Genomic DNA, 25,659 nt, shown 5'->3' on the forward strand with positions numbered 1-25,659 from the left:
ATCAGATTCAAGTTACTAGTGTTGCTTGGCAAGTCATAAATGATCATTAGGGTTTCATAATTTCTTTAGAGGAGCCACCATGGCCAGATTGGAGAAGCTTTATCAGAATCAATACTAGGACCCAAGTAACACATTCTCTATCTTTAACCATCACTAATTTGGAGATATCTATTTCAAAGTGATCATAGTGCAAGATCTAATTATAAATGTTCTATTTTTTAGTTGAAGTTATCCTTTTCGGAAACCCATTTGAATATTTTCTTGATTTAGATACTAGATTTGTGGACCAAATTGTATATTAAGCTTGCTTTGTATGCAAACAAGCCATTCATAACATAGATTAAGTTCACCTTTCAATTATTTTTCATGCAAAGTATTGTAAGCACTTATAAATACGTACCATTTACATTTAGGTTGGCATGGAATGATAGTTTTACAAGCACATTCTACTAAAATTATTGTTCAAGCTATTGTTTAATGTATGTGTTGTTTATGTAGATTGAATACCTTTGTATTGTTGTTTTCACAAAAGTAGGTAATTTTAGTTTTCTATATGTTAGCAAAAATGGATTTGGTGCTATGATATTCCATTGAAATTAGCAACTCACCTAATGGGAAGCAACAAAACAAATGTTTGCAATAGCTGGAGAAATTGCTATTGGATAAGCAATTTTCCTTTGTCTTTCAGAGGGTTAGCTCCCTTGTGTGATGGGGTTTTTGTGATTTTTGTGTCCCTTAACTTATAAAGTTCAAAATGAAAAACAAATATAGGAAAATATGAGAGGAAAAAGGAAAGAAGAAAGAACATGCAAACATTATTTAAGACACAAATTTCTCTGATTTGTGTGCAGAACGTCAATGATAGAGACACTTTAACAGTTTACTCCTTCAAAGTACCCAGAAAATGAGTGGAATCTATCAGACATTATGCATACAAATAATCTTCAATAAATGAAAAGCACAGACATCGTTCTTGAAATGATTTTCTTATTCCTTCTAATTAGAGCACAAAGCCTCTAATTCATTTTTTGTGCGGCCTAACATATAAGAAAATTACTAACTTATGATCACAAGTCAACATACAAAGAGCTGAAATCAATGAAGAATAATGACAGTTCAAAAAATTCTTTCGATTTGCTCAAAATCATGGATCACAAAGTCTCCTTATAGTTCCAACTTTGTGTACATTGGTTGTGCTGAGAGGTGTTGGAAATATTGTTTTCATTGATGTCAAAGGAGAGTAAATCACAATTGCTGCCTTCAAAGGAGAATCAATATGCTAAGGAAAACGAAACAGAAATAAGGAAAATATTTATTGTATTTTAAAGATAAATTTTGGTACTTCATTTGTTGGCCGACCCCATTCATGTGTTGTGTCCAATTGTGAGACAAATCGTCCACATTAAATAAATTTATAATTATTTTTAGGGGCCTTAATTTGTTGGCTCCACATGCATGGAGGATCACTCTTTTTTTGCTGAATTTAAAAGATTAAACTATTATTATTTCTAGGGACCGACTAGTTGTGACGTTTTCACACATCGCCCCATTGCAAGTGGAGACCCCCTACTTTTTAGGCCCTTCCGGTCTTTTGGATTTGTTTTTTGGGTCTTTTTCGCAACAGTCTCGTCAGTCTCTCTGCTTTGCAAGTGTTTGGGGGTCATATTGATTAAGTCTGCTTTTCGTTTGAGCAAATTTGGTTAAGTATAGGATTCGTTTTATCAATTTTAGGGTTTCTACCTTTAGTCCTAGATTTTAGGGGTTTCTGTTAGGGTTTTGGAAAACTAAGCATACAACTGGAATCAGGACCCTTCAAGGAACCTCCTAGTAAAATTTGAGCGAATTCTGAGCACTAACTATTTTTAGTAAGTTTCATTGCCTCCCGGATTGGTCTAATTTTGCCAAAAAATCAAACTTACTATTTTTAGTAATTTATATTTTTAGTAAGTTTCTATTTTTAGTAAGTGCTTTTCTGACCTATTTTGCCCAAACCTTGACATTTTGAAACACATGGCAGTATGTCAAGGTTTGATCCCTGAAGACACTGAAGACTGAACGCTCTTGAAGATCATTTCTAAATCCGGAAGAGTTAGAAGGCAGACAAGTTGGATAAAAAAAATGGTTAAGTTTGGAACTCCTATTCTAGAAGATGAAAGCATGCAAAATCATCCAAGTCTGGAAATTCACATCAATCCACCAATGTCATGCTGATCCGAAAATGACTTGAAATTTGACTGTTTGAAAATTTGAAAGATCTTCCAATATCCAGAATTTGCATTATGATTCCTAGGGACCTGAAACAACTCTGAAACATCCTGACACAATATATGAAATATAACTTAAAGTATAAGAAAGGAAAAAGACATATTGAAGATGCCACTTATACCTAAATGTTATATTTCATATATATCTTGACGAAGAGAGTGAGGAAAAATCATGAAAATCCTTCCCGAAGTCAATTCAGCGCCCAAGTTTGGCCAAGGGCACCAAACAAAGGAGTCCATGGAGAACGTGGAGAATGTGAAAATCCTTGCCTAGGTGGTTTTAGCACCCATACTTCACCAAGGGTGCCGAAGTGAAGTTGATAGGAGAAGCATTAAAAGATGAAATTCCTCCAGTATGGTGGCAAATTCGTTGCCGGAATATTTGACCAAATGGCGACCTGGTCATTGCCTGTTGAATTTATGGCAGATTCTTTTTGCATGCAGCCGCCGCATGTGGAAATGATGGAGCATTTATGACATAATGGGGTGATTTTTGCATGGATGAATATTCAACGCATTTTGGGCATGTTTGATGTAATGGAGTGCATTTAATGCACTGATGGACACCATTTTTGGGCTTTTGAAATAATTGTATATGTGCCTTATGGGGCATTTATTGCTGATTCCCACCTTGTTGCATCTTGAGTGGGGAATCTTCTAGGGTGAAACCCTAATTAGGGTTTGCGTGTGTAATCATGGCCTGGGGCCTATATAAAGGGGTGACCCCCCTCATTTGTAAGAAAAGAGAGATTATTATCTGAGATTGTTGCATCAGATTGTTGAAGTAGCCAACTTAATACATTGTTCGATTTTGATGGTGTATTCTTGTTCTATTTTAGCAATCTGCATGGTCTTGCTCTCTTCATAGATTAGATTTGCTTACATGTTGTTAGGAGAACTGGATTTGATAGGATTACTTGTTGCAGAGTCCAAGCTCATACTTTTGGTGTGCAGCTGATTGTTGCATAATGTGCAAAGTTAGCCTGAGCCTTTTGTTATGTGTGTACGCTTAGCTTCGATTATTAGTGGAGATTGTTTGATTTGATGGTCTACATTGGTGATCTGAAAAACTTCTACACACCCTTTGAAGATTGCACCGCCTTCGCGTAGTTGTGCTCTGCTGGCGAAGCGAAGTGTGGTTTGATTTTGCATGAGTGATCCCGTCTCTTGTTCTTAGGATTATATTAGCTTTAGCATAGTTCTCTCTACCCTACTCTCATTTACTTTCAACATATTTCGAAAATCCAAAAAATCCAAAATTATGGCTTTCATTGCAAATCATTCATATAAAAATCCTTGAACTTGGATGAGTTTATTATCCTCTTCAATTGAACATACATAAGGCCCCTTGGGTTAACAACAATCACATCAGCCAACTGAGTCACGTTCGTAGCATAAAGGAACCTTGGAGTCGATTGTTTGAACTTCTTGCAATCTTAGCATGCAATCACAGTTTGATCAAGAGAGAGTGAAGTGACCGTTAGGCAACTTTATTCTATGTTCGACGTAGTCATAAAAAACACGTCAACATGACCCCCTTGAGGAATCAATTCCCTTGGTATAGACACCTCCCTTGGAAGGATTGCCCCTCTTTGGTGAAGAGGCACGAGGAGGGTATAAAAGAAGTTGTGGAGGGTAAATAAGGCAAGCAATTAAAGTTATATCATTCGTATTTTTCAGCAGATCTTTTTTGAAGATATTTATGTGAAGAAGGTGTGAGCAGATTTTATGAGGGAAACTCAAAATATTATCATCCATTGAAGATGCTATATTCAAGAAGGCGAAATTTTGTTCATTTGGAGGTTGGTAACTCCCACTAGAAGATATTGGTGTCTCTTGCTAAGTTGGTTCTAAGTGGTTGCGATTGGTGTCTCCAGTGGGTTAGTGTCTACGAAGATTTGAAAAGAGAATTTCATTGTTGGCTGTATTTGGATAGTAGGTCCAAACAGTCTTTTCTTCGTGGTTATCTCTAGAAAGGGTTTCCATGTAAATTTTGTGTGTCTTAGTTGTTAGATCTTGTGTGATTGGTATTTTCATTGTTGTTAGATTTTAAATAAGTAAAATTTTATCATATATTTGACGCTGATTCACCCCTGTGATTGCTATTTTCATTGTTGTTAGATTTTAAATAAGTAAAATTTTATCTTATATTTGACGCTGATTCACCCCTCCTCTGAGTATAAGTGTTTGTGCTCATCAATTGGTATCAGAGTGGGTTTCTTTAAGAATAGTCTAATTGCTAGAAGGTAGATTTCAAAAGCACACATGGCGATCAAGAAGGTTTTTCTTAAAATAGAGCCCCATTGTTCGACAGAAAAAACTATGCATTCTGGAGCATAAGGATGCAAACTTATGTAATGACTCTTGGCTCTTGGCTTTGATATTTGACAATCAATGGTGAATGGTTGTGTAACTCCATTAACTCCACAAACGGATCTTGCTAGAAAGAAGGCAAGTGGAAATGATGCAAAGGCTATGAATGCTATTTTGTGTGGTCTATCCGAATTAGAGTTTATCAAAATAATGCATTGTGATTCGGTGAAAGAATTATAGGACAAACTTAAGAACATCTATGAAGGTGATGACAAAGTTAAGAAGGCCAAGTTCCAAACCCGTAGAAGACAAATAGAAAACTTGAAAAAGAAAGATGAAGAAAATCTTGTAGCTTATCTCTTTTGTATGGATGAAATTGTCAACACCATTTGACGATTTGGTGAAAAAATTGAAGATCATGTGTTCATGCAAAAGCTGCTAAGATCTCTCCCTTTGATTTTTGATGCCAAAATTTTTGCCATTGAAGAAATCACGGATCTAGATAAATTAATGATGGATGAGTTGCATGGGATCCTCACGACGTATGAATTGAGGATGGAAAAGGACAAGTCATCAAAGAGAGAAGGGGCCTTTAAAGCTTAAAAGAAGATGAATAAGAAAGAGCTTGAATGAAGCGATAGCTCCAACAATGAATTTGATGTGAGGGAAGCCTACTTTGTGAGAAAGTTCAAGAAAGGATACAACAAATACAAAGGTAAGTTACCCTTCTAATGTTTTAATTGTGGTAAAATAGGTCATTTGTTTGGTAAGTGTCAACGGGTCAAAAGTGAAAGTAGTGATGATGAAGAAGATCACAACATTAAGAAAGCAAGCAAACTTCTTCAATACAAAAAGAAGTACAAACAAGGTAAACATGAAAAGAAGAACTTCCATAAGCACAAGAAAAGCCTCTTTTTGAAAGAAAATAGTAACTCATTTGAGGAGAGCCATGAAAGTATCTCCAATAGTGTAGAGAAGAAACTCTCTTCATGGCGATAGAAGCTAAGAGTGATGCCTTGAAAGATGAAGACTAAGGAAAGAGAAGATGGATTTAGGAGTGGAAGGAATTATCAAAATGGATAGAGAAGTGGATCTTGAGGAACTCATTTGTGTCTTAAGCATCGATATCAAGAAGCTTAAGAAAAGTAATTTGAAGCAAAAGGTATAGCTGGAGAAATATGAATAAAGGAACTAGATAAAGCAACTACCCAGTTGAATAGAAGCATGAGAATTGGAAAAAGAACCAAAATACTTGACGATATTATCAATGCCCAAAGGCCACCATTCATCAAGATTGGTCTTGGCTTTGAGGAAAATTAGACGACTAACAAAGAACATTCAAGTTCTAAAGCTACAAAATTACCAAAGAAGACAAATGAAGAAAAGCCTAATGGTTATGCTAATGCGCTTAAGAGCTCCATCAATAGTGATAGCAACAAGGAGAAAGTGACATCCCACAAAAAACTAACATCCCTCACAAGGACATTGAGAAAAAATTTAGAAGTTCATTCCCTCCAAGGCAGTCTCACATAACCAGGTTTCAAAACTCATCTTTGGTTATTGCGCTTTTTGCAATCAATTCGGTCATAGAGCAATGGATTGTAGGGTACGTACAAGAAATGATTTTGAGTTCTTAAAGAGAAATTACAATTCTTTTGCTCCGTTGATGGATTATAGCATCATGTGCTATAAGTGGAACAACTATGGTCATATAGCATGTTTTTGTAGAAGTGGTTTTGTGGAAACCTTTAGACAAAACAAGGAGGATAACCTTGGCAAGAAAAGGGAAGAACATACAAAACTTTGGAAAAGAAAGCAAGGCCAAGAAAATCGGAAGGAGGAAAATTCTATGCCTGTGCAAATAGCCTTCCATGCCCAAAATTAGGGAAATCAATGGTATAATAACAGTGGATGCTAAAGCCATATGATAGGGGACAAGATAAAATTTCTCCCTTTGAAGGAAGTGAATGGAGTTGTCGTAAAATTTGGAGACAATGCTACATGGATAACAAGAAAATGTATTGTTAGTCTTGACAATGGGAAGACAGACAAAACCGTCTTGTATGTTGAAGGTTTGAAGCATAATCTTCTTAGTGTGAGTCAATTGTGTGATCGAAGACACACACCTACTTTTCATGCTCAAGTTGTGAGATAAGGAAGGCAAGTATAGGAAAAGTAGTTGCTTATGCAAATAGAATGACAAACAACCTATACATCCTCAGTGAGATCAAGGGATAAAAATGCTATGTGGGAAAAATAGATGTAAGCTGGTTATGGCATAGAAGAATGGGGCATATAAACTTTGATAATCTAGTGAAAATCAGCACCAAACAAGCCGTAAGAGATATGCCAAAGATTACTACACCTTTAGGCACTCTTTGCAAGCAATGTCAGCATGGGAAACCAACAAGAGTATGTTTCAAATCAAAGGAGTACTAAAAAATAAAGCCCTTGGAAGTTGTTTGTATAGACCTCTATGGGCCTACAAGAACACAAAGCGTGCAAGTCGAGAGTTATTTTATATTGGTCATTGATGACTATTCAAGAATCGCATGGGTTACTTTCTTAAAAGAAAATCCTGAAGCATTTAAGTTGTTCAAAGCTTTTAAATCCTTGGTCGAAAATGAAATTGGTTTGAAAATCAATTGCTTGAGATTAGATCATGGAGGTGAGTTTATGTCAAACAAATTTAATAATTTTTTTAGTATCATGGAATAAAAAGACATTTTTCAGTTGTAAGGGACTCCACAACAAAATGTTATATGAATCTATATGCTACCAAACAATTTTTGGAGAGAAGTGCTTAAGGTAGTAGTCTACATTCTAAACGGAGGGCAAATCAAAGTTAACAATAGCAAGACATTTTATGAACTATGGAAGGAAAGACCGACAATGGTCAAATACTTAAAAGTTTTTAGAAGCAGAGAAGCATAAGAAGAGATGATGAAGATTTGGGAAAATTTGACTCTAGATTTGACGAAGACATCTAGGAGAAAATACAAGCAAATGATCACCTAGAAGATTCAAGCTGCAAGGAAGAATAAGAAGTAGTTGGAAACCAAGGAATAGGGCGAAGAGATACTAAGACTATTGGAAATAGTGTTGTCATTGATGTCAAAGGAAGACTATTGTCACGATTGAAGTCAAAGGTGTCATTGATGTCAAAGAAAGGAAGAGGAAATTTATCGTCTTTATGGATGACAATTTTCCTCTTTCTTTCTTTGATATCCATGGTTACAACTTGTAAATTAAGTAAAGATGATGAGTCTCCTATAGCAAATCATGTGTTGTTGACGGTTAGCATTGGGAGGGAGCTGACCATCGTCAAGATGGAAATAATGGGGAATAAACTGACAAACACCATCGTCGACAGAGGCGAAGCAAACACACTTAGAAATGCTTGGGGAGGCCAACACTTTGGCCGCCAACCTTCCATTTGGTAGGTGCCGACCAACATGGCATTAAGCCGTTGGGGATATTGATGGCATCAAAAAGCTAACATTATGGACTATCGAAATTACATGAGTTCAACATGGCATTAAGCCGTTGGGGATATTGATGGCACACAAAATATTTATTGGGACACAACAGTTTTTAGGAATAGACTTTAGGAATATTGTTTATTCATTTTTCCGATGTGGAGAAGAGGGACATAGAGCCTATGGCTGGCCTCATGATCAAGGAAAGACAAATAGGAGGTTTGAAAATCATGCTAGGGTTGGACATGCTGAAGAGGATGCATAATCTTCACAATTAGAGGATGCTAAAAGAGGACATTGAATGAAGTCAATGAATAAAAGCAAAGGAAGAATTTGTTTTCAACATGATGCAAGTGCCAAGGAACGATATGTAATGTTATTATTGATGGTGGAAGTACAAAGAACCTTATTTTTGAGGAAATGGTAAATAAGTTGAATTTGGAAAGGAGAAAACATCCGCATCCATATAGGATTGCTTGGTTACAAAATGATTAGAAAGTTTTTGTTCGCAAACAATGCTTTGTAAAATTTAAGATAGGGAAGTATTATGATGAGGTTATGTGTGATATCATGCCTATGGATGTTTGTCATGTTTATTTGGGTAAACCTTGGCAGTTTGATAGAAGAGCAGTGCATAATGGGTTTGCGAACGAGACACAACTTGAAGCCATTAAGAGAAGAAATGGGAAAGGTATGCAGCAATGCAATAATGTGTTTAGTAGATGGCAATTTTTTTTTAGATTGTATGAAACACGAGCATGTTTGTTTTGCTTTAATTCCTAAAGGTAACCAAGAAGAAGTGGACAATGTTCCCATAGAAGTTGCAGATTTGTTAGATGAATTTCAAGAAATTGTGTTTGATAATGTACTAGAAGGTTTACCACTAATGAGAAATATATGTCATCAAATGGATTTGATACCAGGAGCTAGTTTGCCTAACAAGGCAGCGCATAGAATGACTCCTACAAAAAGTGAAGAGCTGAATGGACAAGGACAAGAATTGTTGAAGAAAGGTTTGATCAGAGAGTCCAAGTCCATGTGCAGTACCTGCAATATTGCCACCAAAGAAGAATGGAGAGTGGAGGATGTGTACAAATTCTTGAGCTATAAATAAGATCACCATTAAGTACAAATTTCCTTTACCTAGGATGGATGATATTACGTATTGTTTGAGTGGAGCTGAGTACTTCACCAAAATTGTTTTGAAGAGTGGTTATCATCAGAATCTAATTAGAGAAGGAGATGAATGCAAGACAACGTTCAAGAGCAAAGAAGGTTTGTATGAATGGTTAGTCATGGCTTTTGGGCAAACCAATGCACCAAGTAATTTTATAAGACTGATGAATGAGGTACTAAAAGAGTTTTTGTGCAGATTTGTTATTGTTTATCTTAATGACATTTTGATTTTTAGCAAGACATTAGATGAACTTTTGATGCATATTAGGCAAGTTTTTGAAAAGTTAAGAGAAGAGAATTCATGGAGGTGAGTTTATGTCAAACAAATTTAATAATTTTTTTAGTATCATGGAATAAAAAGACATTTTTCAAAGTGCTTAACGTAGTAGTCTACATTCTAAACAGAGGGCAAATCAAAGTTAACAATAGCAAGACATTTTATGAACTATGGAAGGAAAGGCCGACAATGGTCAAATACTTAAAACTTTTTAGAAGCAGAGAAGCATAAGAAGAGATGATGGGGATTTGGGAAAATTTGACTCTAGATTTGACGAAGACATCTTCCATGGTTATTCTTCAAGAAGCAAGGCTTATAGATGTTACAATAAAAGATTGCAAAATATTGTGGAAAGTGCCAATGTAAAAGTGGATGAAGAAAGGCATCAATAGGAGAAAATACAAGCAAATGATCACCTAGAAGATTCGAGCTGCAAGGAAGAATAAGAAGTAGTTCCATGAGAGAGAACTTGATCAAGGAGAAGTATAGTGGAAGACTTGCGGGACATTATGGTCGAGATAAGACCATGGCACTTGTTAGAGAACATTACTATTGGCCACAATTGCAACAAGATGTGAAGAAGTTTGTACATAATTGTTTAGTATGTAAGATGGCAAAAAGCACAAGCCAAAACACGGGTTTATATCATAAATTACCTGTATTGAAGAGGCCATGGGAGGACATGAGTATGTATTTTGTTCTTGATTTACTGAGGACATAGAGAGGGCATGATTCCATTTTTGTGGTGGTGGATAGATTTTCAAAAATGGCACATTTCATTCCTTGTAAGAACAACAACAATGTTGTTCATGTTGGAGAGTTGTTTTTCAGAGAGGTGGTGAGACTGCATGGTCTACGAAAGAGCATAGTTTCAGATTGAGACACTGGTTATTTCTGGAAGACATTGTGGAAGAAGTTGAAGACAAATTTGAAGTTCACTTTTGCCCACCATCCACACATTGATGGACAAATTGAAGTGGTGAATAGGAGTTTGCATAACCTACTAAGATGCTTAATATGAGATAAACCCAAGGGATGGGATTTGATTTTACCATAGGCAGAGTTTGCATACAACAATTTTGCCAATAGGAGCATTGGTAAATCACTATTCTAGATTGTATATGGAAGTAGTCCAAGAACTGCTTCAAAGTTGAGGAAAATAGATAATGGATAACTTGCAAAGCATTGAAAGAACTTGCATCAAGAGGTGAGGAAGGGAGAAGTAATGAATTTCAGATGGGAGATAAGTCATGGTTCATTTGAGAAAAGAAAGCTTTCTAGTGTGAGCATACAATAAGTTGCAAATGAAGAAGTTTGGACCATGCAAAATACTGAAGAAACATGATTCAGGGAATGCTTATGAGGTAGAATTGCCGAATGGACTTAACATTTAACCTGTGTTTAACATTTCAGATTTGACAGAATATCATAGAGGAATTGAAGAACTGATTGAAGTACAATGGAACATTTCTGCACCTACTTTAGAGAAAGAGGAAATTGAAGACATCTTGGATAGTTGAGTGGGACGAACTACAGGGAATAAACAATACACAAAATATTTGGTAAAATGGAGAGGAAGACCTATTGAAGATTCATCTTGATTGTCTAATATTGAGGTTGACCATTTTGGTTTCCCTCTAACTCTCAAGATGTGACAAGGTCACTTCTCAAGTTACCCCAGGTGTCTAATGCAGGAGCATCCAGGGTGTATACCCAAAAATTTGTTTCTTTTTCAATAAGGGCTAAATAGGACAGGGTTACTATTTTTAATAAGTTTTGATTTGTGGATATATGAACCTAAAAACTGACCCCAAGGAAGAAAATGGAAAAATATGACTGGTGAAAGAATCATGTTAATATCTTGTATCGTATGGGAGATATTAATGTTTCAAGGTTCGAAAATGCTATAAATGTTCTAGTTGAATTTCAGACCTTTAAATCATCGAATGGGACTTTGATCAAGGTCTAATCAAATGATGATTTGGAAAAAAGCATGGTGTCGATCTCTTTGAGATCTTCAGTTTAAAAGAAAACTAGGCTCAATTGGATTTCGGGATCAAAAGTTATGACCTATGAAACTTGCACTACTTTAGGGAGGAAAATAAAAAAAATTCAAAATACTTTGGTGGACGTCAAAACCCATTTTGGGCATATTTTCGACATATTCCAAGGCAAGAGAAAAGAGAGGAAAGTGGTCGGTCACAAAACGGAGAGGTGACACTATCTAGAAGACTCTAGGGCAGTTATACTCTCCAAGATAAAAAGGGCAAATAGAGGGTACAAAGCACAATTTTGATCGTGTAGATGGTGGCTCTGGCTTGCAAATATATGTAATGAGAAAGCCCATTTGGTTGTAGATGTTATTTTTTGAATGTTGTAATTTCCTTTCATTGAGATAATCAAAAGCAAGTGTTTCTTTCTTGCAATTTTCTATTTCTTTCTCTATTGTTGTTGTATGTTTGGCTTTGTAAGGGGAGCACTCTTCATCAATTGACATCTTAGAAAGAAGGTTAATTGTATTGTTTATGGATGGTTTGATGGATCGTTTAAGGCATTGGATAAAAGTCCTTAACTCTACCACTCTTCAGGAGGCCATCAAAAAGGCAAGGGATATGGATTCTTCCACTCATAAGAGTAAATTTCGGTCCAAGCGGTCCTAATCTTAGAAAGGTAAAGGCAAAAAGCCCTTTCATAAAGAGAGGCCTAAGTGAGATAGATTGGATGTTGAAGCTCACAATTAGTTGAGAAATAAATTGTGTTTCAGTTGCAAGGAGCCATGAGAACCGAGATATAGGTTTCTTGGTAAAGGAAAAATACATTATATAGAGGTGGTCTCTGATAATAAGGAAGAGGAAAAGATAGAACAAAATTAGGACATCGATATTAGTTAGTTTGATGAAGAGCAACGAGTGACTATATTTTTTGATAGTGGAGCTACCCACAATTTCATAGATTCTACCTTAGTGGCTAGAAGAGGCCTTCCAAATAAGGAGCATAAGCGTTTTGATGTGAAGGTAGCCAATGGTTATCAGATGTCATGTCTACGGAAGATTCCTCAGCTGAGTATTACTCTTGGTAACTACACTGTTACAAATGATTTTTATGTCGTTAACTTGGATGATAAAAATTGTATCTTGGGTATTCAATGGATGCATTCCCTTGATAAATACACTCAAAGTTCATGGCAAAAAGGTGGTCTTAAGGGGAATGTCAAATGGTGATCCTTAGAGTGGTTTCAGCTAAGAGGATGGAGCCCATTTTCAGACATAGAGATGTTGCTTGGGAAGCTGAATGATTTCTTTTAAACCTACTACTAATGGTCCCATCTACTATCATGATCATATCTAGGAGGTGCTAGATAGGCACAATCTTGTTTTCAGTGAGATTCATCTAGGAAGACCTCCACACAGAGGATTCGAGCATTCAATTGAATCGGAGGAAGGAGCAAAGCTAGTCATCACTACTCCTTATAGATATCTGAAGAAGTTCAAAGATGAGATCGAGAAGGCCATCATTAGGCATCCTCAATTGTTTTGGTTAAGGAGGATGATACTTTGAGAGTGTGCATTGATTATCGTGCCTTGAACAAGAAGACTATAAAGAATCGACAACCCAATCCTAGGATTGATGAGCTTCTAGATTAGCTGCACGGTGCAGTCTACTTTTCCAAGATAGATCTCAGATCTAGGTACCACCAAATTAGAGTAGAGAGCAGGATATCCATAATATTGCTTTTAGGTGTCATTATGGATACTATGAATTTTTGGTTATGCCCTTTGGGTTGACCAATGCACTTGTGACTTTCTAGTCATGTATGAATCATATCTAAAACAAACAGTTGGGGAAGTTCTTGCTAGTATTATTTGATGATATTCTCATCAATAGTAAGACATTGGAGGACCACCCAAAGAATTAAGTATTGAGTATTATGGAGGCACAATCATTATACGCTAAGGCTTCCAAATGTTAATTTGATATGATGGAATATCTAATACAAGAGTATTTGGTAAAAAATTAATTAATTAATGAATGAACAAAATGTTCATTTATAGATTACAAAGGAATGATGTTTCTATTAAGAAACAATCGTCTAAACTAGAAAGAATCTAATATGTACAAAATTTACAATATTGACCATTAAACTGAAATAGAAAGATAATACGAAGATATTATACTAATACCCTCCCTTAATGGTCAATCTGTCTACTACACCAAATAGCCCGCTAAACTTAACAAACTTATCCGGATGTAGGGACTTGGTGAGGATATTTGCAGTCTGGTCCTCAGTAGGAATATATTGCAAATCCATAGATCCATCTTCAACTAGCTTGCGGATGAAGTGACAATGAAGCTCAACATGCTTGGTCCGCTCATGGAAGACAAGATTTTTAGCGAGTTTCAAAACCCCTTGATTGTCACAGAAGAGGGGTGTGGAACCTGCTTGAGACAACTAGATATCTGAAAGCATCCTTCGAAGCCAAACTGCCTCACAAGCTGCTTTGATTTATCCTCGATATTCAGCTCTCGTCGAGGAAAGAGCTATGACCTGCTGCTTCTTACTGGTCCAAGTGACAACACCTGTGCCCAAATTGAAGACATGCTCGAAGGTGGACTTTCTATCATCAACAGAGCCTGCCCAATCCGAATCTGTATAACCGATGAGTCTGGGATCTTTGGTCCGTCCATAAAGGAAACCAAAGTCTGAAGTTCCCTTGACATAGCCCAGGATCCGCCTCGTTGCAGCCCAATGATCTAATGTAGGGGCAGTCATGAAGCGGGATATATAACTCACTGCATAGCTCAGATCAGGTCTAGTGGAGGTGAGATAGATTAAACTGCCCACTAGTTGCCTGAAATTGGATTCATTCTCAACTGGAGAACCGGATTTAGCTGACAACTTCAGGCCTTTCTCCATAGGTGTAGATGCAAGTTTGCAGTCCTGCATTTAGAACTTGTCTAGAAGAGCCATGGCATATTTGGACTAAGAGATGAAGATGCCATGAGACTGCTGCCAAACCTCAACACCTAGGCAGTAGTGTAGAAGCCCAAGGTTGGTCATGTCAAAAGATTGGCATAAATTTTGCTTGATTCCCTAAACCAAAGATCTCGGGCTGCTAGTGATGATCAAATCATCAACATAAATAACTAGAATGATGATATCATTGCTAGTAGTCTTGACATACAAATTTGAGTCGGAAGGACTCCTCTGGAGACCCTGATCTGTGAGGTACTTATCAATTTTCATGTACCATGCCCAAGGAGCCTATTTCAAGCCATATAGTGCTTTCACTACTTTGAGCACCTGGTTTTCTTTTCCGGCAACCTTGAATCCAAGAGGTTGCGTCATGTAGACCTCTTTCTGTAACTCACCATTCAGGAAGGCACTCTTGACGTCCATTTGATGGACCTTCCAACCACATTGAGTTGCCATGGCTAGGACTAATCTAATGGTGCTCATCTTTGCTATCGGAGCAAAGGTCTCCTTGTAATCAATTCCTTCATGCTGAGAGAAGTCTTTGGCGACGAGACGAGCCTTGTACTTATCCAAAGTACCATCAACCTTGTATTTGACCTTATAGATCCATTTGCATCCAATGGGTTTCTTCCCCAGAGGAAGATATGACAGAACTCGAGTGTTGTTTCTCAGCAAGCTCTAGTGCTTAGTTGCCATAACTTGTTCCCATTCAGGTATCCCTTTCGCCTTTGTGTATGATTGAGGTTCATACACACTTTGAATGTTGGCCATGAGAGCAAAATTGACATAATAAGGATGTTTGCTCATCTTTCAAGCAGTTTTACCCTTGATGAGCTCATCATCGTGAAGATCAACAATCGTCTTAGCCCACCATTTAGGCCGGAGAGTAGAAGTGCCAACATCAGATGCAAGAGGTGCAACAAGATCAGTTTCTTCAAACAGAAGATCACAGGAATCCTGAGGAAAGGTAGGTGGTGCAGTTCCGTGTCCAGGTGATCTTGCAGGAGAAGGAACTGGTGTAGGTGCAGGAATTGGAACAGCTGGAGCCCTCCCACTAGGTGAACCTAATGGAGTATGGACACCCAAGTCAGAAGCCTTCAAAGGTTGGTCCTCAGAATCCATAACTGGAGGAGAGATCTGAAATGGCCCTCGTTCCTCATCAAAAACCACATCTCGATTGAAGATGAGACGATCTGTGTCGATGTCAAATAGTCGGCAAGCTTTGTGATTATCATTGTAGCCGGTGAGCATGAGTTTCTGGCTCTTGGCATCCAACTTGGTGCGTTTCACATCAAGGATCCAAACAAAGGCAGTGGAGCCAAAAACTTTCAAGTGATTGATTCTGGGCTTGCAGCCTGACCAAGCCTCTTCTGGAGTCTTCTTCTTCATAGCCACAATAGGAGACTGATTTAGAAGATACACTGCAGTGTTAATTGCTTTAGCCCAAAATTTCTTCAGAACACTCTTGTGTTCAAGCATAGACCAAGCCATTTCGTTAATCGTGAGGTTTCTCCGCTCAACGACACCGTTTTGCTAAGGGGTGTAAGGTGTAGTGAGTTGGCGCTTGATGCCTTGTTGTTCACAGGAATGGGAGAAAGCAAAAGATCAGAATTCTCCCCCATTATCAGGTCGAACAATAATAATATGATTACTAGACTTTTTTTCTACTAATGCTTTGAACTTTTGAAAGCAAACAAGCACCTCTGATTCTTTATGAAGAAAATACACCCACATTTTATTACTATAATCATCAACAAAAAGAAGAAAATACTTGGACCTAGTGACAAAAGGAGTAGCCAAAGGTCCACAGATATCGGCATGGACGAGTTGTAGTACCTTAGAAGCTCTCCAGGAGTCGCCATCCGAAAATGGAGTCCTGTGTTGCTTCCCCGCCTGACATGCTCCGCAAACTCCAAGCTTCTGGGTCTGAATTTTTGGCAATTTGATGACAAGATCTTCCCGAACAAGCTGAGAAAGATAGTGCACATTTAAGTGCCCATACCGCTAATGCCAGAGAGTATTGACAAAGGAGCGCTTAGTTGCCATGGCAAGCTCCTGCAAATCACCAGAATCAACTAGTCTAAATAGACCATGATCCTCAAGACCCACGACAACCGTAGATTGAGTCTCTCAATCAATGATACTGCACCGATGTAAATTGAAGGTCACATCGAGACGAGGAGAATGTCTCAAAATTTGACTGACTGAGAGAAGGTTGAGTTCCATTCCTGGAATAGAGTACACATTGAGGAAAATCAATTTCCTCCCTCCAGATTGAATTTGCACATTGCCCTTTCCGACAACAGTGTACTCCCCATCCTCCAAAGATAATTGAATCCGAGTAAGGCTGAAAATCAGTGAACAATCCCAACAATGAGTGAAGTGGTGTGAAGCACTTGAATCTATATACCATGTAGAGGATTTGACATGGTCTGCAGGTCTTTTAGCCATGAAGGCGTAAAAGGCAGACTCACTCTGCTCAGTGTGCTCCGCTACATTTGCTTTCGGCTGCGAACCACTTTGCTTAGCCTGTGCAGCCAAGCGTTTACGACACTCAAGTTTCATATGACCAAAATTATGGCAGTAATTGCACTAAACACTCTTCTTCTTGGAGCCTTTTGATGATGGAGCAGGGTTCTTCTGCTGAGAGGGCTGAGAAGACTCAGATTTGCCTTTATCCTTCTGAAAGGATTTGGCTACAAATGCTTGTTCTGTAGAGGATTAGTTGGTACTGTTGCCGAATTGCTGCTTCCACCAATCTTGCTGCAGAAGTTTAGTGCAGAGTTCAATGAACTTTAGATCAACACCAGTTGAGGTAATGTTGAGAGTTTCGACAAAATGCTTGTAGGACTCTGGCAAACTTTTCAATGTTATGACAACCATGTCCTCCATTTTTCGGTTGATGGCTTCCTACTGGTCACAGATTTCTTTGATCTGATTGAGGTGATCATGAAGGGATTTTCTATCATCCATGACAATAGAGGAGCATATTTTTCAGAAAGAAGGCTCTGCTCTTATTAGACGTCTCATGCAGCGTCTTGGGATGCTCCCATGTCTCGGCAATTGTTTTCTTAGAAGGTATCTAAGGAAGCTGATCATCGGTCACTGACAGCTTGATGAGTATGACAACTTTACGATTTTGCTCATCAAACTTGGTCTGATCAGGACTGGCTTCAAAAAGACGTATTTTGCCAAGAACTAACTGATCAATAACGCGATACTCAAAAATGGTGAGCATCTTCTTTTTCCAGGTTTTGTAGTCTCTGTCGTTGAATTTATGCCCCTCGAGCAGAATATTCGTCAGAGATGTCATCAGGAAAAACTAAGGTCAAAGTTGGTTGATCGAATGAAGGCACAAATATCGAGGTAGGAGTTTTTCAATGCGTGAAATTGCATAGACCCGACACGTGCAAATAATTGAGGCAGAAAAGAGCATAGAATTTGAGGTAGATCAGAAAATATTATCGACACAGATCCCAATGTACGGATTTCTCATGACCCAAAAAATTTTGACAGAGACCTAGTAGAGTTTTTGAAAAACCCAGGTAACAGATTTTGGGAGTGATTTTGCATAAAAACCCTAGCCGTAGAAAAATATTGAAAGTTTGATTAAAAAAACCTTTGTCGGCTTGTAGGAATTGAGAAAATTTGTAGAAAATGTGCAAAATCTAGGCACGGAAAGCACAGAGCCACAACTTTCATATTGTGTGGCACACAAAAAGTTGTCTTCGCGTGCAGAAAAGGGATTCGCGGACAAAAATCACGATTATATAGATGTCTCGGCCATGACAGTTTGAGGGTTTGAACCCACGAAAATATAAGGAAAAATGATGCCGTAATATATGCACAAAAGACGCGAAAATGCAGAAGACAGATCACAAAGAATAGTTGCATGAATTGCAGACAAATCCCGCTGAAAAATCGGTGCGAAATAGGAAGCCACAAACCTGTTATACGTATTGCACACCCCACCCTGTCCCGAACAGGGGACCCCCTTTTCTTAGTTTTGCCCAAAGAAGAAAGTGCGATAGGAAGCCAAAATCAACAAAGCATTGAATTTACCCATTATAGTGACCAGCCTAGAGGGTTTGTCATTTGATATCACTTCTACATAAATACTGAGAGAAATCCCGAAAGGAGCACAACTTGATTGCTCTCAGATGCCTTCACAATGTCGATGAAGGCGTAGTAGTGAAGTTTGAGCTTTTTCTTGAGGTATCGATAATTTGTGTTATCCCCGACTCTAAAATCGCCGGTAAAGCCCGATGAAAATGTCAAGGGTCGAGCATGTAAGTGAATAGCAGGGAAAGTCCGGACATTTGCCGTAAAATGCAACCACTATCTTGCTATCCAAAAGCCGAAAATCTCTCCTTTTGAGAAAGAACCACAATGTGTTGAAATGGCCCGAGGCTTCACTGGAAAGCTAAGGCGAATTCGTGCATTTTTGTTGAAAACCCCGAGTTTCTCCCATATCAAGCAAAGGCCGAGTAAAGGAAACTCATGCAACCCGTCTTCAAATCATGTGAATTTCATCTGTGAAGAAAGGAAAGAAACAAAGTTCGCATGATTAGGCCACAAACGCCGAAAACTTCAAGAACAAAGTTTGCATTCTAAGCCAAGTCAGCAAAAATCGCACATTTTAACCACAATGGCCGAATTCGCCAAATGAAAGAGGAGTAAGATCGTGTAAAATGATAGGGTCCAAGTTCGCCAAAGGGTCTTTTAGGCCGAAATGGCTTCAAACTTTTACATTGTGCAAAACGGCTTATTAGGCCGAAAAGGGTTCAAATCGCATTCTTAGACCTCAAAATGGCCAAAAAAGAACGAAGTTCAAAGGCCTGCAAATTGGCTTTTAGGCTGAAAATGATAAAAAGACATTTTCGCCAAATGCTAAAAGGGTTCTAGGCCTGCAAAATCGTCTTTAAAGCCGAAAATTTTCATAAGGCCGAAAACCAAAACTAGAGACAAGTTCACCAAACCGGTCAATAAGCCGAAAAGGAGGAGAGAAAGACTAAAATTGGTATTTTCGGGTCATTTGGCCAAAATCAAAGCACTCAATATCCTCCAAAGGGCCCGAAAAGGTAAAATTGCGCCATCTTAACCCTCTAGGGCCGAAAATAGGAAAGAAGGACAAAATTGCGAATTCCCTCCCATTTGCCCGAAAATCTCAATTAGCCAATATGCAAATTCAAGTGGCAAACTTTCAATTCGTGCTAAATGGCCGAAAATCTCCAAATTCGCACAATCTACTTCATTTAGCCGAAAAATCATTCAAATTGAGAGTCATGCAAAAGGACTTGAGGGCCTGAATTTACAAGGTGAGGAACGTTTTAGTTAAATTGCCCCCCTCCCCTTGTTTGGTCGAAAATCACTGCAAAAACCTTTTCAACTTTAAGCGCCTTCAAGACCAAATTGCGCAATAGGGGTTAGTAGCCCGAAATTTTAAACGAGTCACCAAAATCGGCCTTTTCCCACGGTTTGCAAAGGACACAAAGTTCGCATTTTTAATGGAAACATCGAATTTAGGCTAGGTTCACTTTTTTTCGCAAAAGTGGCCGATTTCCATGAAACAAAAGGAGGTGTTTAAAATTAAGAGTCAAGATCGCCCATTTACCTCAAAAGGTCCGAATTTGACTAAGGAGGCAAGAAAACATTGAAATAAATTTCTCTCAAAAAGGCCCCTTAGACCCGAAATTGCAAAGGAGGCCCCTTTTCACTTAAAATTTTAAATCGCTCAAAACATGTAGAAGGCCTGATTTTCGTCTAAGAGAGCGAATCAAGAGCAGGGACCGAGTTTCATATTAGAGAAGAGGAGCACTTAAATATAAAATTTAATATTATTGTTAGAATTAATTTATTGAATTTTTTCAAAATGATTTTTAAAAGTGGAATTCACTGTTTACAGATTGATGAAGGCCTGAAGCGTGAATCAAGGATGCGATCGCGATCAACGGAGGCCAACAAAGAATGCGGAACGCACCATAGAACACAAGACAAAGCACGGGGAAGCGCATCACCACTTGAACTAGTAAGACTGAAGTAAAGAACACATAATGCTACAAAATGTGCATTCCCAAAAGGATACATAGCTGGATTTAATTCCAAAAATTTTGTTTAAAGAACTGAAATTGTTTAAAGTTGCCTGTGGGTTCCGCTCAAGATATTTTGAAACAAAGGGGAAACAGGTCACTTGTGGATAAGTTTTGTCTAACTGCCAAATTGACTAAATTAAAGCTAACTTCTAGAAGGCAAACTAGGGCCCTTGGATGCAGTCAATCCTGCCCACCAGTTCGAATTGTAAAATCTATAAAAGGTAGAGGCCTTTCTTTTGTAAAGGGTTAGATTATTGTTAGAGATTTTTAGATAGTTAGACTGTTAGATTTCAGTTAGAATAGGTTAGATTTTTGTAGAAAGTTAGATCTTAGTAGTAGCATAGAAATGTTGCAGAAATTGTTGTACTAATCAACTAGAATCAATATAATGGACATTGATTTGGTGTTTATCATCTTGGTTTCAGTCTGCTTGCATGGTTTCTTTCAGCAAATTTAGATAGATCTTTCTTTTTGGGTGTGCAGGTATTTGATGGATTCAGGCTCATACCATTGAGGATATGCTGATTGTGTATCCTTGTGTATGGTTAGCCTGAGCCTTTAAATCGTGTTTAGTTCAATTGTAGGTGTCTGTTTGAGCTGCGCCAGAATTGGGTGCTTAGCCATGCACCTGTAGTCTGAAAATCTTCCAAGTCCCCTTGAAGATTGCACTGTTCCTGCGAGGTTGTGAGTTATTCTGGCCAAGCAGGGATTAGTTATGTTGAATCCGTCTACCCGCATACCAGTCTTGTTAATTTTAGGTTTCCTAAACCCTTCTCCTTTGCTTTTATTTCCCAGTTCGAGAATCAGATGCTGAACAGGTTGTTGCAAAACGTAAGGCCCCCTTGTGCTCCCAACAAAACACATCGACCGTTGAGTTATCTCGTAGTCAAGAAATGGCATTTGGAACCTTGGGTTGTCCCCTTTGATCAACTAAAACAGCATTAGGGATTCCTTATACAAGAGAGGATAGGATACTCGGCGAGTAAATTCTATTCTGCATTGGCCGAATAGAGTCGTAGCAATGCGATTTTAGCCACGTCAACAAAACCCACACAAACAAAAACGCGAATATTTGTAGGGTTCACGTGATCTGTAGACACGTGAAAAATCGTGAATACAGAACCGTCGCTGACCACGAACACAGATGCCAGATAACGAAACCCTACACAAAGAAATTCGCGCTTAACGAAAGCTAGAGAAATGACCGGAAAAAAAAATTCGTACTTTTGAAAAAATTTCAAATTTTTTTGTAAATTTTTTATGAATTCTTTTGTTTGTTCTAGTTCTGATACCATTATACAAGAGTATTTGGTAAAAAGTGAATTAATTGTTGAATGAACAAAATGTTCATTTATAGATCACAAAGGAACGATGTTTTTATTAAGAAACAATCGTCTGAATTAGAAAGAATCTAATATGTACAAAATTTACAATATTGACCATTAAACTGAAATAGAAAGATAATACGAAGATATTATACTAATAATATCAATTTGAATAATGATCTTCATTGCAAGTTGATGATCGAGTGTCATATGCTCTTTTACTATATGGAGCTCACTCAAGATCCTCATTCATCTAGAAATATGGGAAGAATTAGAATGCTAGTAGGTGCAACATATGCCCTCATATATTTAACCTATTATGGGCTTCACTTATGAACAACTCAAAGGAGGACAATAAAGGCTTTGTGAATTGCTATATAAGGGAACAAAAGATTATAAACGAATGAAACTATTATAATTGATTAATTGGTAAAATGAACAAAAATAGAATGGAAATTTGAATTTATATCTATGATATCTTTCACTTGAAACCAAAAGCCACGCTCATTAAAATTCTAGTTAATCATGTCAACCCTTGCCTTGGTCTTATCACATAAAGATGAAGGCCACTCTTCGCTAATAAATATGTGGGTTAAGGTAATCTTTGATTGAAGCAAAGCTCTAATTCATGGGATTTCACCATGATCCTCTAATACAAGGTCAAGGAAATGGCCAATACAAAGAATCCAAAACCAGGATGGGTGCCTATGCATAAGATGTTTATGTGCAATAGCATAATTTGTTGAGTTATCTAGTAACTATCTACACAACACTTTCCTCATCCACCTCAAACTAAACTTTCTCTAAAATCTCTCAACTCAAATCAACATTTTTTATTCTTCTTAAACCATCAATATATTTGGGAAATTTGTGCCACCTATGGAAAAAACAACGAAACTTGAATTTTTAGAGTTAATCACTTAAGTAAAAGTTAGAAATCTTAATCACTAAATCGGAAGAAGAAATAAGGAAATTCAATATTGTCCTATTTCTTGTATCTGTTAAACCTTTGTTTATGATTGTGCAACCATTCTTTGTCCCTATATCATGTCGGTCCTCAAATTTGGCTGTCACATTGTCCACCCTTTGAGTCAAAATGGAGTCCTTTATCTCTTAACCCTTTGAGGTTTTGATCCTTGGTACACAAACAGCAACATCTAATATTTTTGCCAATAGAGAGACCTAGGAAAATAGTTTTAAAAAATAGCACCAATAAATTTAAAAAATCTAGTAGACAAAGAAATCAAGCATCATATTTTAAAACAAAAATAACAATTAATTACTTCGATGTGTGAAATGAAATGAGACAATAAAACCAAAAGTCATCTTTTGCACTCTTTGCTGCATCAGGTTTGTCCAATAAAAATGTTAATAAGCTTAGCTAAGAATTAGTTCACACCAGCTTAGATGTGAAACCAAAAAGTGGGTGATACCTAAAGAAGATGCTGTTATTGTACTCTAGAAATGGTGGAGATGGAATGGCATTACGCCATGGAGTGTCTAGCTTACAAGGATATTCATATCAATTACATTGAAACTCTAAATGTGGACTCCATGAGTAACTTGTTTGAAGAAGAAAGGATAACAAAATTTGTAGATTACTTGATCAAGATTCACAACAAAAGATCCAAGATACAAAGGGAAAGAGTGATCACGTATGTTAGGTGTTGGCTGCCTGTTTATTTTGGGCTTTCGTGCTTATCTATGTTGTTGTCTATCCATGGGTCCATAGGCTGTTTGGTCTTGTGGATGTTATAAAAAGCATTCATTCAATGATTCAACCCATGCTCTCTTTTGAAGTGATCATTGAGAACTTGGAGTAATGTATGGTATGATATATGAACATAATCTAAATCCATGAACTCTAGATCCCATATTGACAATGTCACTACCACTATCACAACCACTAGTGGTTGAATATCCAAGAAATGTAGGAATCAAAGAATTGTCTCCATGGATTGATGGCATTTTTTTTTTTTTTGCCTTTTTTGTAATTTTTATTTTTGTCAAATGATTTTTAATTGACTTTGTACCTTGTGCACAACATCTATAGGAGCAACATTGAACAATTTAACATCTCGATCTGTAATTTGTGTGAGGTGATGTTTCAATTAGTTAATGTCTTGCCAACTAATTTTCATCTTGCAATGTATGCAAATGAATTTCCCTTTATTTGCCTCTAAGATGACATTTTTCTATAAATTTGAAGTATGCTGTAATAACAAATATATCGCAATGAATTAACGTTTATGGTTTTAAGATAAATTATGATTAAAAAATTTGGAAAAAGAAAACAGTTAGGGTTTGCAGCTAAAAGATAGATAAAAATTAAAAAGTTGTTAGGGTTTGTTCTAGGAAATCTAAAATGAAAAGTAGAAGACAATTTAAAAATAAAAACAAGTCGGTAATGGCATGGTGTGATGGGTAAATTGTGGTTTTGTGGTTCTTGCCACCTAGGTTACAACCCCATTCGGGTGTTATTGTTGAGTGTTCATGTTAGGGATGAGGTCCCCTATCTGTGATTTGATTTGTAGCAAAGGAATTGATTTGTTCACTTTAAGTTTTTCTCATTTGTTTGTAGAATTTGACTGTCAATTTGTATGGAGCAGTACGTGCAATTTATTCAGCCACTAGTTAAATCATTATTGTGTTATTAAGGGTCATTTAACTCTGCTGAATTTCACTTATGTTACTTGACAGAGAAAATCGGGAATGTTTTGATATTCTCTTAATAAGGTGGATCTCATTTTCATTACTTCCAAAATAGTATTTCTTGGAAGGTATCTATGATTAACTTTATTTGTATGGGCAGCTAGCAGAGAAAATTAAAAGCGGAACTGTGAGTGTGGATGGTGTTGAAGATGTACTATGTCGAGATCTTACCAAGAGTTGTGATCCTGTAAAGTATGCTTTTACTTTTCTTGAAATCTCTTGCTTCACTGTTGAGATTATCATTTTTCAAACAGATTTTCTTTTTGAACATTTTAATTAGTAACAAGATAAAGAAATTGAATTATGGAGCATGTACTATAAATAAAAGGCCGTGCTTGCCTTTGTTTTAATTTTCTGTATTTGTTGTTCATTGTTTTAATAGTGTCAATCTTAAATTGTTATCATTGTACAATAGGAAAGGTAAATACAAATGTTTTTAAATCAGGTTCTCTTAATTACAATCCATCATGCATCAAAGTAAAAGACATTTGACGATCAAATAATGTTTTACCAAATCACTAGAAAGGAATAGTGATTGCCTTTGTTTTAATTTTCTGTATTTGTTGTTCATTGTTTTAATAGTGTCAATCTTAAATTGTTATCATTGTACAATAGGAAAGGTAAATACAAATGTTTTTAAATCAGGTTCTCTTAATTACAATCCATCATGCATCAAAGTAAAAGACATTTGACGAGCAAATAATGCTGAACCAAAACACTAGAAAGGAATAGTTTGAAAATAGATTAAAGATGGAAATTATGGAGCTGGAGGGATCATGATCTTGATCATCTTCTAGCCACCAGATGCTATAGCAAGAAAATATCATAGTTCTCTAAAGTTTTGGAACTGGGGGATTCATCTTGAGGACAGGGGGCAAAGGTATAGATTTGTGTATCACAGGGGGACAATGAGGGGATGATAATGCAAAAATATATAATATTTGAAAAATCAGTTCTAAAAAATGTATAAGGAATGGCAAATGAAGCTTTCAAATACTAAATACATTGCATTGGGTGATGAAAATACCAAATATCAATAATCAATA

General features: G+C 37.1%; 1 protein-coding gene across 2 annotated transcripts in view; it reads left to right on the forward strand.

The window, feature by feature from the left end:
• LOC131034024 (uncharacterized) overlaps nt 1-25,659 on the forward strand; it is a 110,336-nt gene that overhangs the window by 78,253 nt on the left and 6,424 nt on the right. Inside the window, exons 8-9 of one of the 2 annotated variants that reach the window (XM_057965366.2) lie at nt 24,602-24,637; nt 24,714-24,805. In XM_057965366.2, the coding sequence (XP_057821349.2) occupies nt 24,602-24,622 (21 nt within the window). In that variant the 3' untranslated portion in view covers nt 24,623-24,637; nt 24,714-24,805. Of the gene's footprint in view, nt 1-24,601; nt 24,638-24,713; nt 24,806-25,659 lie in introns of those variants that run through there. The other variant, XM_057965365.2, reaches the window with a different exon arrangement.

The sequence above is a fragment of the Cryptomeria japonica genome, chromosome 2, assembly GCF_030272615.1.
Source record: "Cryptomeria japonica chromosome 2, Sugi_1.0, whole genome shotgun sequence".
NCBI classification, from domain to species: Eukaryota; Viridiplantae; Streptophyta; class Pinopsida; order Cupressales; family Cupressaceae; genus Cryptomeria; species Cryptomeria japonica.